We start from the raw sequence: 14494 nt of genomic DNA, 5'->3' as shown, positions 1-14494 counted from the left end.
TCAGGTTGATTATTTTGAGAATGTAAGCATTAAGGTGGCTCCAAGATTAAACTAAAACAAAAAACCTTGGCAAAAATAATACACAACTATTTTAGTATTTGGACTATGTACTACAAAAACTGATATGTAGAATGTATTCTAAGAAAAGCAGTGAGCGCAATAGTTAAATTAGATGGCCTGGAGTTGCGCATTGGGCAACAATCGGGGGCCAAGAAACCCACGAGTTATTTTCTTGTCTTCAAATTTAAGTTTTAACTAACCATCGTTCATGTACAGCATAGAATCATCGAAATTTACAGCACGGAAGGAGGCAAGTACTTTTTAAATGTGATGAGGGTTTCTGCCTCTACCACCCTTTCAGACAGTGAGTTTCAGACCCACCACCACCCTCCGAGTGATGACATTTCCCCTCAAATCCCCTCTAAACCTTCTATCAATTACTTTAAATCTATGCCCCCTGGTTGTTGACTCATCTGCTAAGGGAAATAGATCTGTCCTATCATAATTTTATACACCTCAAATAAGGTCTCGCCTCAGCCTCTATTCCAAAGAAAACAACCCCAGCCTATCCAATCTTTTCTCATAGCTAAAATTCACCAGTCCAGACAACATCCTCGTAAATCTCTGTACCCGCTCTAGTGCAATCACATCTTTCCTGTAATGTGACCAGAAATGCACACAGTATGGCCTAACTAGTATTTTATACAGTTCAAGCATAACCTCCCTGCTATTGTATTCTATGCCCAAAGAACTTGCAATTGGGGAAGCTTTTCAACTTGTAACGTTGTTTATAATGTGCCATAATAATGCATTAAAGCAATCAGAAAATACAGATCCAGTCTCGGTGAGGATAAATTAACGCAAACACATTTATTTAAAAAAATTGCAATTGAAGACTAGAAAAATTATTTTGCGCCCCGATTTTCAGGCAAAGAAAGAAACAATGTTGAGATGCCCCCCCCCCCCCCCCGGAAGGATGTATTTGAAGGATATGCACTTTTGGGGGGTGGGGGCGCAAGGCCAGTTTTGTGGGCAGAGATTCATCCATAGCGGATAGTTTGCTGGAAGGATTGAGAAAACTTGGACATCCTGTAATTACGCAGGTAGCTCACATGGCCAAAACTCTAATCTTTTAAGCTGCATAATTCATTTGCACCCAGATTGTTGGTGTATCTAGGCGCAAGTGCGGCGGGAACTGCAGGCCAATATGCGCAACCTTAATCTTGAGCTGCCACACTGTTCATACTCCAGTAGAAGCTTCAGATTTTCCCAGTTTATTCAAGTCCTTGAGGGTGAAATGAAATGCAGGGTTTCGAGCTTTAACATGAGTACTTGGATGCTGAAGAGTCTTGGTTATAACTCAGTCTAATGTAAATTATTGTTATGAAGAAAGTGTAAATGCCATAGTTTTATAATGGTTTGAATTGTTCCTTTGTTTCACAGCTTGGTGTGGCTTTTGGTTTTCTTTTACCTCCAATTTTGGTGCCTAATACTCCGGAGGATCTTAATCTGATGGCAAGCAACATAAGTATATTGTTCTATGGGACAGCAACAGTAGCCACAGTGCTCTTCATCTTGGTTGTAGCAGGTACGTTTATTCTGTTCTAAGAATTTGAAAGTCAAATGGCAGTTTATATTCATGGCTGGTATCTGAAAGCATGCATCCACAGGCTTGGTACACAAATATAATGTGCCACAGAGTAGGGCACTTTAATTTTTTGACACTGGAAAATGACATTCACTCTTCAATAGGAGTCAACAGCTGAATGCATGGGATAACAGACTTTACTTGGAATAACATTCTGAATCCATGCAATTTCTTGCCAAACATACTGGTTTAAATTTGTGCCCGGTAGTCTAACTGGCTTGATTTGGCAACTATTCAGGTACCAACTACATTCAAGAGTCAATATAGACAGCACTGGTAAGATATCAAAACTGCTGCAGAATTCTTCGTGGATGTTCAGGATACAGGTGTGGTGCCAGAACTACAGAAGCATCATTACCACATGATGCTTTGCTTATAAAATGGTACGAAATATTTCAGGGCCATTTTGACTAAATCAAAGCAAGTTAACACTAATCACAAAATCATAGAAAAATTACGACACAGAAGGAGGCCATTCAGCCCATCATGTCCACGCTGGTCAAAAAATAGCTACCCAGCCTAATTTCAGCACTAGGTCTGTAGCCTATTATGGTTCTTTAAGTGCACATCTAAATACTTTTTAAATGTGATGAGGGTTTCTGCTCTACCACCCTTTCAGGCAGTGAGTTCCAAACTCCCACCACCCTCTGGGTGAAAAAATGTTTCCTCATCTCTCCTCTAATCCTTCTACCAATGACTTAAATTTATGCCCTCTGGTTATTGACCCCTCTGCTAAGGGAACTAGGTCCTTCCTATTCACTCTATCTAGGCCGCTCATAATTTTATACACATCAATTAAATCTCCCCTAAGCCTTCTCTGTTCCAAGGAAAACAACCCCAGCCTATCCAACCGTTCCTCATTGCTGAAGTCTTCCAGTCCTGGCAACATCCTCGTAGATCTCCTCTGCACCCTTTCTAGTGCAATCACATCCTTCCTGTAACGTGGTGACCAGAACTCCATGCAGTACTCAAGCTGTGGCCCAACTAGTATTGTATACAGTTCTAGCATAACTTCCCTGCTCTTGTATTCTATGCCTTAGCTAATAAAGGAAAGCATTCCGTATGCCTTTTTGACCTATCGACCTATCCTGCTACCTTTAAGGATATGTGGACATATACTCCAAGGTCCCTCTGTTCCTCCACACCTTTTGATATCCTCCCGTTTATTGTGTATTCCCTTGCCTTGTTGCCCCTCCCCAAATGCATTACCTCACACTTTTCCAGATTGAATTCCATTTGCCACTTTTCTGCCCAACTGACCAGTTTATCGATAATTTTCCTGCAGTCGATTGCTTTCCTCCTTCTCTAACTACCACATGGCCAATTTTGTATCTTCTGCAAATTTCTTAATTGTGCCCCTACATTTAAGTCTAAACCATTAATATATACTACAAAAAGTAAGAGACCAAGTATTGAGCCCTGTGGAACCCCACTGGAAACAACCTTCCAGTCACACAAACTCCCTCAACCATTACCCTTTGCTTCCTGTCTCTGAGCCAATTTTGGATTCAATTTGACACATTCCCTTGGATCCCATGGGCTTCTACTTTTTTGATCAGCCTACCATGTGGGACCTTGTCAAAAGCCTTGCTAAAATCCATGTAAACTACATCAAAGGCACTGCACTCATTGGCCCTCCTTGTTGCCTCCTCAAAAAACTCAAATCAAGTTAGTCAAACAAATCCATGCTGACTGTCCTTGATTAATCTGTCTTTCTAAATGAAGGTTTATCCTGTCCCTCCGAATTGATTCTAGTAATTTGCCCACCACCGAGGTTAAACTAATTTGCCTGTAATTGCTCGGTTTATCTCTTCCTCCCTTTTGAACAATGGTACAACGTTAGCAATTCTCCAATCCTCTGGCGCAACTCCTGTAGCCAGGGAGGATTGAAAAATGATGGTCAGAGCCTCCACAATTTCTTCCCTTGCTTCTTTTAAAGCCTCTGATTTAGAAAGACAGATTAATCAAGGATTTATCTACTTTCAAGAATGCTAAACCCGTCTAATATTTCACTATCTTCCTCCTGAACTTCAATGTCGGCATCGTCTCCCTCTTTTTGAAGACAGCTGCAAAGTATTAATTTAGTACCTTGCCTGCATCCTCCGGCTCCACACATAGATCACCATTTTGGTCCCGAATAGACCCTTCTCTTTCCTTCGTTATCCTCTTGCTCTTTATGTAATTGTAAAACAGCTTTGGGTTTTCTTTGATTCTACTTGCCTGTATTTTTTTCATGCCCTCTTTGCTTTCCTAATTTCCTTCTTAATTTAATCCCTGCACTTTCTATACTCTTCTAAGCTTTCTGCAGTATTGAGCTCACTGTATCTGATACAAACTTCCCTTTTTGCCTGATCTTATCCTGTATGTATTTTGTCATCCAGGGGCTCTAAATTTGGTAGTTCTGCCCTTTTTCTTTGTGAACATGTTTACCCTGAACTCCATGTACCTCCCTCTTGAATGCCTCCCACTGGTGTGACACTGTTTCCAGTCCACTTTTTGCTAAATCACTTCTCAGCCTGGTAAATTTGGCCTTCCCCCAATTTAGAACCCATACACCTGTTTTTTCTTTGTCCTTATCCATAATTATGCTAAAACTAACTGAATTATGATCACTACCACAAAAATGTTCTCCCACTGATGCTCCTTCCACCTGCCCAGCTTCATTTCCCTAACACACTAAATCCAGAACTGGCCCCTCCCCTCTTGGGCTTGCTACGTATTGGCTAAAAAAAAGTTCTCCAGTTTGCAATTTAGGAATTCTGTGCCCTCTGTACCTTCTACACTGATAGTATCCCAGTTAATATTAGAGTAATTGAAATCCCCCACTATTACAGTCCTATTGTTTTTGCACTTGACAGAAATTTGTCTACAAATTTGCTCTTTTATCTCCCTCGGACTGTTTGGGGATCTATAGTCCACTCCCAGCAGTGTGATTGACCCTTTTTTGTTCTTTAGTTCAACCCATATAGCCTCGTTTGATGATCCTTCTAACATATCATCCCTCCTCACAGCTGTAATTGTTTGTTTAATCAATACTGCGACCCCCTCCTTTTTTAACCTCTCTATCTCGCCTGAAAATCCTGTAACCAGGAATGTTGAGCTGACATTCTTGCATTTATTTCAGCCATGTCTCAGTAATGTCTATAATATTATAATCCCATAATCTATCTGTGCCATTAGCTCATCTGCCTTATTTCCTAGACTCCTTGCATTAAGATATATATATATATATTATTTAGCATTGCCAAACTGCCTTGTCGTCTATTTTCTAGACTTTGTTTCCTCTGCCTTCCAAACTCGCTTACTAATTTTCTGCCTTCCATTTCCATCTTGGCTTCTCCTCCCTTCTGACAATGCTCTCGGGTTCCCATCCCCCTGCAATTAATCGCACTTCCCCAAGCTCTTTCCCCATAGGCCTGAAAATTTTTACTTATCAATTATGTATCCAATTCCCCTTTGTCTGAATAAGAGTTCATTTATAATTTCAATATTAATCCTTTTTAATCAGTATCTCAAATTCATAATATTTAATAGAAATTGACCTCAGTCCAGGTTTGAGCCGCCTGCAAACCCGATCCTTATCAAGATTTGGACTGTCAAGTTGGAGTTTAGATCCACTGGAAGGTAAATTTATTCCATGCCCAGAGCAGGAGCAGACCAACTGCAAAGTGAGCCCTGTTATTTGTAACAAAGCCCCCCCAAAATTGATGCGATAAAACAATAGCTGAAATATAGAAAAAGAAGCGAAATCATTAGTACATAGCATTTAGACAAATAACGAAGAGAAACAAGTAACTGGCCATACGCTTGACTGCAATAGACATGATATCCTTTGTTTTTTTAATGAGACTAAATTATAAATAAACCTTGGAGACTTCTTGGTGATCCTTTGACTATAACTAGCTCGTGGATTAAGTTATCTGGGTCAAGTGCTGTCTACTGTTAAGATTTTGGCAATACTTGCTGATGCCTGAGCAAGTATCTTTAGATCCACTGGTTCAGTGTCAGTTTTCCTTGCACCCATCTTTAAAACCCTCTGGATGTTCTTTACGTTAAAGGCACTATATAAATGAAAGTTGTTTGTTTAAATGGAAGTTTAATGATTGATTTCAAGATCCCGTGGGGAATGAAGGTTAGATATGGTGTTAAAACATCGTAGCCCCCAATTCCCCAGCCAGTGCATCCTACAAGTGCAGCTCACTAGTGATTGTGGAATTATCTGCAGTCTTTAAATTACTTGGAGGCTCCAGATTGGAGGGATATTCTTTTGTGGTCTAAATGAGGAGCAAATGTTTCCAAGTGGTTCTCCTCCTGATTAGTTTTGGTACACTATCTGCTATGCTCTTTCTCCTCCTCTTCCTTCTCTCTCCATTTCTCTCTGCCCCATTCTCTCTCTTACCCCTCGTCACACTCTCTTCTCTCATCTCTCCTTCCCTCCCATCAGTTTTGAATGAATTTCGTGTACATTTATACTGTTAACTTTGTCCCTGCTCACTTCACAGAATTTGAGAAATTATGCATATAAATAATATAACTGAGCTCAGTGACTAACTGTAGTGCACTGTTCTGTGGTTGCTGGTTTTAGGAACTTGCTGGATGGTGCCTTTATGGACAAAATGAATGCTAGCTGTAACAGCTGACATCTAGAAGACAAAACTGAAATTTTAATCTAGTGCAAATTTTCTGTTAAATATCAGGTTAACAAAAGTCTTATTGACCATTAGAATTTGATCCAATATATCTTGTATCATTGTGATGCTGTTGCCTGAAACCTCACCTCAGCTTTATGCAATCCTTGTTTTAATTTTCTGCAAGTTGAAATTTGACTTGCTATACTTAGCATCTTAATGTTTTTTTTTTCCTAAATAGTATTTAAGGAAAAGCCTCCACTTCCTCCAAGCCAATCCCAAGCGGTGCTTTTGGACAGTCCTGACGAATATTCCTACAAACAATCAATTATAAATTTGTTTAAGAATGTTCCATTTGTGCTTCTACTGCTAAGTTACGGTGGGTATTTCCTATTTTAATTTTGGTTTGGGTTACTCTAATTCACCAGTAATATATGTATCAAATAGCAATTCTTTCATTCCATTCTTTGTTCTCAAAATAGTTAACCTTTACAATGTTGAATGTTCTTCATAGCTGTCAGAGTGAGAGTTCTAAATGTTTTTCTAGTTTTAGTGGTCCAGATCTTCTATTCATAGAACACCTATGATGTCAATATATATAGTAATCACAAGTCTACAGTTGCAAGAAAAGTACTGAAATACTATGATGCAACTCTGCCTTACAGAAAAACACTCCTAATTAACTATTATAATTTTTTTTTTCATACCAGCAGTACTTGCCTCAGAGTGCAGTCTGTGTTCAATTATGCTTAGTTTTGTGATGTCAACTTTAGCTAGCAGTGGACTAGATTGACCAATCTTATTTCATGTTATGTCATACTGTAGACTTTAATCTTGTTGAGACATGAAAGGATTGTGCCATCTCGTTTTATTCAGTTTTTTACTTTTTAATCTTGGCTATAAAATTATTTCAGACAGACTGTCAGTTTAAGGGACATCTAGGACTGAGAAATTTCTTCGCTGAGGGGGTTGTGAATCTTTGCAATTCTCTACCCCAGATAGCTATGGATGTTCAGTCAATGAGTATATTCAAGGCGGAGATCGATAGATTTTTGGGCACTAAGGGAATCGAGGAATATGGGGATAGGGCGGAAAAGTGGAGTTGATGTAGAAGTTCAGCCATGATATTGAATGGCGGAACAGGCTTGAGGAACTATATGGTCTACTCCTATTTCTTATGGGACACGTTAATTTGCAACACCTAAAGCTCTGATTTGGGCCCCCTTGATGACGAGTCCTGATTGCTGAATGGCTCCCTTGGAGGATAAGACACACCCAGTAGACTCCCTTGTAAAGTGTAATTCAAGCCATTCTGACTTCCGACTCCAGACAGAACAGAGCTCACTTGGAACAGACAAGGCTCACTTTTGCAGTTTAAGACATTCTCCCACCCCCTCAAAGGAGTTTCAGACCTCTTTCCATCCCCCCCCTCAGCACGAGTTCCTGACCACTTCCACCCCCTCTGAATCCCTCCAATCACCCCCACTCTCCCTCCCTTCGATCATCCCCTCTCTCCCCTTCCCTCCGATCTCCACCCTCTCCCTCCCTCTGATCTGCCCTTTTCTCCGACTCTCCTCTCTTTCCCAACACCCCCCCCAATCTTCTCCATCTCTCTCTCCGATCCCCTGTCTCTCCCCTTTCGATCCAAGCTTCTCTGGGTCCTTGATCCCCAGAGCTGAACAAAGCTTGGGCCACGCTGCACTGCAATGTGGGGTACTGCACATGTGTGACCGGACCTCGGTGCCAGCGCATATTCACAGTGGGGTGCGCATGTGCAAAAAAGGGCGGGTCCGACCACATGCAGAAGAACACGGGAAATGTTCGTGCAGATAATCACTTTGTTACTTATGTTCTTATATTCCCCCGCCCCCTCTCCATTTCCTCTAGGTGGTTACTCTTGCCAGAGTAGAGTTCTATAGGTGCCTGCTGTCATCTGGTACCTTGCCACTTTTGTGTGAGCCTTGGCAATATTGGCAAACCTATTCAACTATAAAGGGGCATTGCAGCTGGCCCTGATCCTGTCCTTGCTCAATGTATGCATGTGTACTTTCCAACCAGGATCACCTCGGTAGCAAGCAGAAGTTAGAAGCTTGGGGTTGCTTAGGCCAGGTTCTACACCAACTGAGATTATCTAATTCAGCATGAATGATGTTCATAGATCTTCCAGTTGGTATGATTTAGTTAATGTCATACTTGTTTAAATTTTCCAGAATATGGTACAGTATGATCATGACTTCTAACTTTATAGTTAATTGTTTGTTGATTGCTACTCTGCATCAGTTGGACACGTTGAGCATAGAGTATTAAAACTTCTTGATGTCTTTCAACTTCGTCCTTCGGAAGTAAGTGAGCAGGAAAGTTGGGAGTACACTAAATAAAACCTAGCTGAATAAAATGCATAGTTTTAGGAAATGTATTACTATTGTCAGCTAAGGTATTCTAATATATTTTCTAGGTATTCTGACGGGGTCCTATTATTCTGTAGGAACACTATTAAATCAGATGATCATTACTTACTATAAGGTAAGTTGGTAATCTTTATATATATATATATATATATATATATAATATATTTTCTAGGTATTCTGACGGGGTCCTATTATTCTGTAGGAACACTATTAAATCAGATGATCATTACTTACTATAAGGTAAGTTGATAATCTTTATATATAAAACTTAATTTTTCTTGAAATGCAGCTTTGAATTTGAACCTAAAACATCTTCATTTACATGTGAATAGTGATCTATCTTCACCAGTAAAATCTATGAAACCAAATTACTTAACCAAAATTCAATGTTATGCTTACCTTAATAAAAGATAGGTTTAAAAACTGCAGATTATTTTTAAAACATCTGCATTTGAAGGGATCTAGAATAATTTTTGGTTTAATTATGTTTGTAGTAAAAATGGGCTTGTCTTTTTTTAAAGACTTCTGATGTAATGTAGTGTCAAGACTTGTTAAATTTGATATAAGCTATGTTTAGGCAGATAGTGTAGATTTGTTTTGGATTTATGCCCACGCTGATAACGAAATCTGTTACTGATCAATAAATGCATTTAGTGGCATTTTAATTTATAACTATTCATGCACTATTTCCGTCCACTGATTGGTTTACTAATGAGTTAACATTGAATTTAGTTCTCGAGTCCCCTCTTAATTCCTCGTGGTGATTTGTCGCTCCACATTCATCTGTATCCAGCTGTTCTTTCTCCATCCCTCAATTTATTTTAGTATATACTAATTTATATTTGTCTTGTGTATTTTGTGTCAATTCACTATACTCTTGCACATTTTTACAGATGCAAAACTACTTTTGTTTTATTTTTGAAAAAGAAAGCTAGTCACCTCAATGGATTCTTCTGACCTTGAGCCAAATATTTATAAACATCCATAGTTGTTTTCTGACCTAAGGAGTTTACAAGCAGCTGAACTATAGCACCAGATTGCAGTTTAATTGCCAACATTCATACACACATAATATTCTAGCAGTGAACTTTACTAGTATTGTATTGTACATGAATGCAATATTTTATTTCAATACAATCAGTTATTTTTGTTTATGTTTTTGCAAGGATGAAGAATTGAATGCTGGGAGAATTGGACTTACTTTAGTGGTATCCGGGATGGTAGGTTCCATCATCTCTGGTTTCTGGGTGGATCGTACAAAGACATACAAGTGAGTATAACCATATCGGCACTTGGGCATTCAGATTGAGGTCATAATGTATGTACACTTTATGAAAGTATAATTCTGCTTTTAATTTGTATTGTGGCAATACATTCATGTATTTTAGAATGTACATTTATTTTTCTGTAATTTACTTCTTTTTCTCTCTCTTCTCCCCTGCCCCCACACATTCAGTAATCAGTGGATGAAAAAGCCCACCACATAGCTTTCATAGAATGGTTACAGCAGTGAAGAAGGCCATTTGGCCCATCGTGCCCGTGCCAAATCTCAGCAAGTCCCACTTCCCTGCCTTTTCCCCGTAGCCCTGCAATTTTTTTCCCTTCCGATACTTATCCAATCTCCTTTTGAAAGATAAAATTGAATCTGCCTCCACCACCCTTTCAGGCAGTGCATTCCAGATCCGAACCATTTGCTACATCGCCTTTGGTTATTTTGCCAATCACCTTAAATCTGTGTCCTCTGGTTCTTGACCCTTCTGCCAATGGGAACAATTTCTATCTACCCTGTTCAAACCCCTCATGATTTTGAACACCTATCAAATTTCTTCTAAATCTTCTCTGCTCCAAGGAGAACAACCCCAACTTCTCCATCTATCATCGTAACTGAAGTCCCTCATTCCTGGAATAATTCTCGTAAATCTAAGGCCTTCACATCCTTCCAGAATTGGACGCAGTACTCCAGTTGGGGCCGAACTAGTGTTTTATACAAGTTCATCAGAATTTCCACATATTTGTACTCTATACCAATATTTTAAGTCAGGAGTTTTCCTGGCTTTTCAGTATTAAATCCCTGATGTTGACTTACAAGACCAATTAGCACTTACTCCACTTGTCTAAATTCTTAATATTTTATTGTAGAAATCTGAATATTTGTGCCCAAATCCATGAATCAAACCTGCTATAATCCACTAAATGAATAGCTGGCAATTCAGTGCAATTCTAATTATTACCTGGTACTTCAAAGCCTTTTCTCTAGGACCTAAATGTGTGTTTGTGTTTGCTAAGGCTTTCAAAAACAGTAGTAGGATTTGGTTAAAACCAGTTGCCAAATTGTGACCTGCATACTTGAATTGTTTTGTTGGTAAGGACTTGCACTGTACCTTTTGTATGCAGGAAGCAGCTTGCAGGTGTTTTATAAACCATCTCCCATGTATGTCAACAATATATGGTGAACACATTTATAGTTGTGCATCTTTTAATGTAGATCAATATTTTGATGAGCTACTGGTCCTATGATATAGTACTTGCATAGGAACAGGAGTAGGCCATTCATCCCCTTGAGCCTGTTCTGCCATTCTGTTAGATCGTGGCTGATCTACCTCGACTCCATTTACCTGACATTGGTCCATATCCCTTGATAACCTAACCTAACTAAAATCTCTCTATCTCAGTCTTGAAAATTTCAATTGGCCTAGCATCCACAGCCTTTTTTGGGGAGAGAGTTCCATATTTCTGCTACCCTTTGTGTGGAAAAAGTGCTTTTCTACTAAAAGGCTTAGCTCTGATTTTAAGATTATGATTCCTTGTTCTGGATTCCCTCACCAGACAAAATTGTGTCTCTCTCTTACTCTATCATTATTTCAAACACCTCGGTCAAATCACCCATAACTGTATAAACTGAAGGGAATAAAAGCCAAGTTTATGGAACCTGTCTTAATAATTTAAGCCATGAATGTGCAGGTTGAATCTGCGCTGTACCACCCCACCCCCCCCCCCCCCCCCCGAAGCCCAGTACTGGTAAAGCGTCCGGAAACCTCTGGACCGAGGCCGTTCTGGATTTCAAGTATTTCCAGATTTCGGGATGTCTTTCCGACGTCCCGAATCCGGAAACACCGAGGCAAGGGAGTTCGGCGGCCCCGCGGCGGAGGTGAGTCCGGCGGCCCAGCGGGGAAGGTGAGTGCGGGGGGGGGTCTGGATTTTGGAACATTTCCAGATTCCGGATGACCCCGTCGAGGGTTGGCCCTGATTTCGGGATTTCGGAAGCTCAACCTGTATCTATTTTCCTGATGTTTGGTGCCCAAAACTGAATGTGGTATCGTAGATGAGGTCTGACCAAGATGCTGTATAACTGCAGCGTTATTTCCTCACTTTCAACCCCTTTTGAGATAAAGGCCAACATTCTGTTAGCCTTTTTGATTACTTTTTATATCTGTACTTGCATTTACATAGGCCTTGACGCATTCAAATGTCTACAATTACTTTTGGAACCTTGGGTAGGAAAACATTGTGCCAGTAATTGTCCTACAACCAGAAATAGGATGAATAATCAATTGTGTTTTTTTGGTAATATTTGTTGAGGGAGGAATGTTGACCAGGATACCAGGTTGTTTTTGTGAATCGGTATGTAGTTGTACAAATCTTGACTCCACTGGAGATCTATAGGGTAAAGTGTTTGAAGGAGTTATTGCACAATTGGTCACTTGTAACCAATAAATAATAATGTAATAATTTAGCCTAAAAATTAGTGTTTTTATGTCTCTAGACTTAACATTTATTTTTCAAAATGGGGAGCTTTGTGACTTTTTGCCTGTGCTTTGTGACAGTGGGCAGCAGTGTCTGTTCTATTGTCTGCTAACATCAGTCACTGAAGACTATGACTCACTGATGTCAATTAGTGGGCAATAGTGAAAACGTTCTGATATGGAACAACTCTTCATCCAAATTGTGTTTAGCATTTCAGTGAAAGGTATGATTTTTTAAAAAACTTATTGTCAACCTTATTAAAGATCTGTTTGCTTAAATGTACCTAATTTGGCATGAACCAGTGGCCCAGAATTTGCTGGGAAAATAATGGTGAGTTTTAAGATGCACACCATTATTAGTGTATAAATTATCCAGTAATTTGTGGCGAGGAAGAAATAACCTTTGTGAAAACGGCAGCTCGCCGTAAATCTCTCCATAAGTTTCAAGAAATTGCTGCATTTGCGCATTACCAATTAAACTCTCCGCAGAAAGTTGGGGCTCATACTAGCCTACATAAGGACCCTTTTAATTATTAGATTTAATGTTTCTGTAATGTCACTCAACCTCTCAGGCCCAGAAAGGCAACAATGAAACTATGGAGTCTCATTCCTCCAGGTAGTAAATTGTTCTTAGAATATTTTTTTTTAGAAAAAGAAGGGCGGTAAGAGAAGGAATAACCAATCGTGGATAACCAAGGAAATAAAGGAGAGTATCAAATTAAAAACCAATGTGTATAAGGTGGCCAAGGTTAGTGGGAAACTAGAAGATTGGGAAAATTTTAAACTACAGCAAAGAATGACTAAGAAAGCAATAAAGAAAGGAAAGATAGATTACGAAAGTAAACTTGCGCAAAACATAAAACTAGATAGTAAAAGCTTTTACCGATATATAAAACGGAAGAGAGTGACTAAAGTAAATGTTGGTCCCTTAGAAGATGCGAAGGGGGATTTAATAATGGGAAATGTGGAAATGGCTGAGACCTTAAACAACTATTTTGCTTCGGTCTTCTCAGTAGAAGACACAAAAACCATGCCAAAAATTGCTGGTCACGGGAATGTGGGAAGGGAGGACCTTGAGACAATCACTATCACTAGGGGGGTAGTGCTGGACAGGCTAATGGGACTCAAGGTAGATAAGTCCCCTGGTCCTGATGAAATGCATGCCAGGTTATTAAGAGATGGCGGGAGTTATAGCAAATGCATTCGTTATAATGTACCAAAATTCTCTGGACTCTGGGGAGGTACCAGCGGATTGGAAAGCAGCTAATGTAACGCCTCTGTTTAAAAAAGGGGGCAGACAAAAGGCAGGTAACTATAGGCCGGTTAGTTTAAGGGGTGGGGGGGGAGGGAACAGTAAAAGGGAATATTATTTGAATGGGGAGAAATTACAACATGCTGCGGTGCAGAGGGACCTGGGGGTCCTTGTGCATGAATCCCAAAAAGTTAGTTTGCAGGTGCAGCAAGTAATCAGGAAGGCGAATGGAATGTTGGCCTTCATTGCGAGAGGGATGGAGTACAAAAGCTCCATCCCTCTCGCAAAAACTGTACAGGGTATTGGTGAGGCCGCACCTGGAGTACTGCGTGCAGTTTTGGTCACCTTACTTAAGGAAGGATATACTAGCTTTGGAGGGGGTGCAGAGACGATTCACTAGGCTGATTCCGGAGATGAGGGGATTACCTTATGATGATAGATTGAGTAGACTGGGTCTTTACTCGTTGGAGTTCAGAAGGATGAGGGGTGATCTTATAGAAACATTTAAAATAATGAAAGGGATAGACAAGATAGAGGCAGAGAGGTTGTTTCCACTGGTCAGGGAGACTAGAACTAGGGGGCACAGCCTCAAAATACGGGGGAGCCAATTTAAAACCGAGTTGAGAAGGAATTTCTTCTCCCAGAGGGTTGTGAATCTGTGGAATTCTCTGCCCAGGGAAGTAGTTGAGGCTAGCTCATTGAATGTATTCAAATCACAGATAGATAGATTTTTAACCAATAAGCGAATTAAGGGTTATGGGGAGCGGGCGGGTAAATGGAGCTGAGTCCAAGGCCAGATCAGCCATGATCTTATT

At 40.0% G+C, this 14494-nt stretch overlaps 1 protein-coding gene across 1 annotated transcript in view; it reads left to right on the top strand.

Moving 5' to 3' along the window:
- The window catches only part of flvcr1 (FLVCR choline and heme transporter 1), a 45944-nt gene that overhangs the window by 7030 nt on the left and 24420 nt on the right, over nucleotides 1–14494 (top strand). Inside the window, exons 2-5 of the mRNA XM_070889488.1 lie at nucleotides 1444–1588; nucleotides 6518–6655; nucleotides 8732–8799; nucleotides 9851–9954. Of these exons, the coding sequence (XP_070745589.1) occupies nucleotides 1444–1588; nucleotides 6518–6655; nucleotides 8732–8799; nucleotides 9851–9954 (455 nt within the window). The remainder of the gene's footprint in view (nucleotides 1–1443; nucleotides 1589–6517; nucleotides 6656–8731; nucleotides 8800–9850; nucleotides 9955–14494) is intronic.

This window comes from Pristiophorus japonicus, chromosome 9 (assembly GCF_044704955.1).
Source record: "Pristiophorus japonicus isolate sPriJap1 chromosome 9, sPriJap1.hap1, whole genome shotgun sequence".
In the NCBI taxonomy this organism is placed as follows: domain Eukaryota; kingdom Metazoa; phylum Chordata; class Chondrichthyes; family Pristiophoridae; genus Pristiophorus; species Pristiophorus japonicus.
The sequence above is the reverse complement of the archived record's forward strand: the minus strand, read 5'-3'. Positions and strand labels throughout refer to the sequence as shown.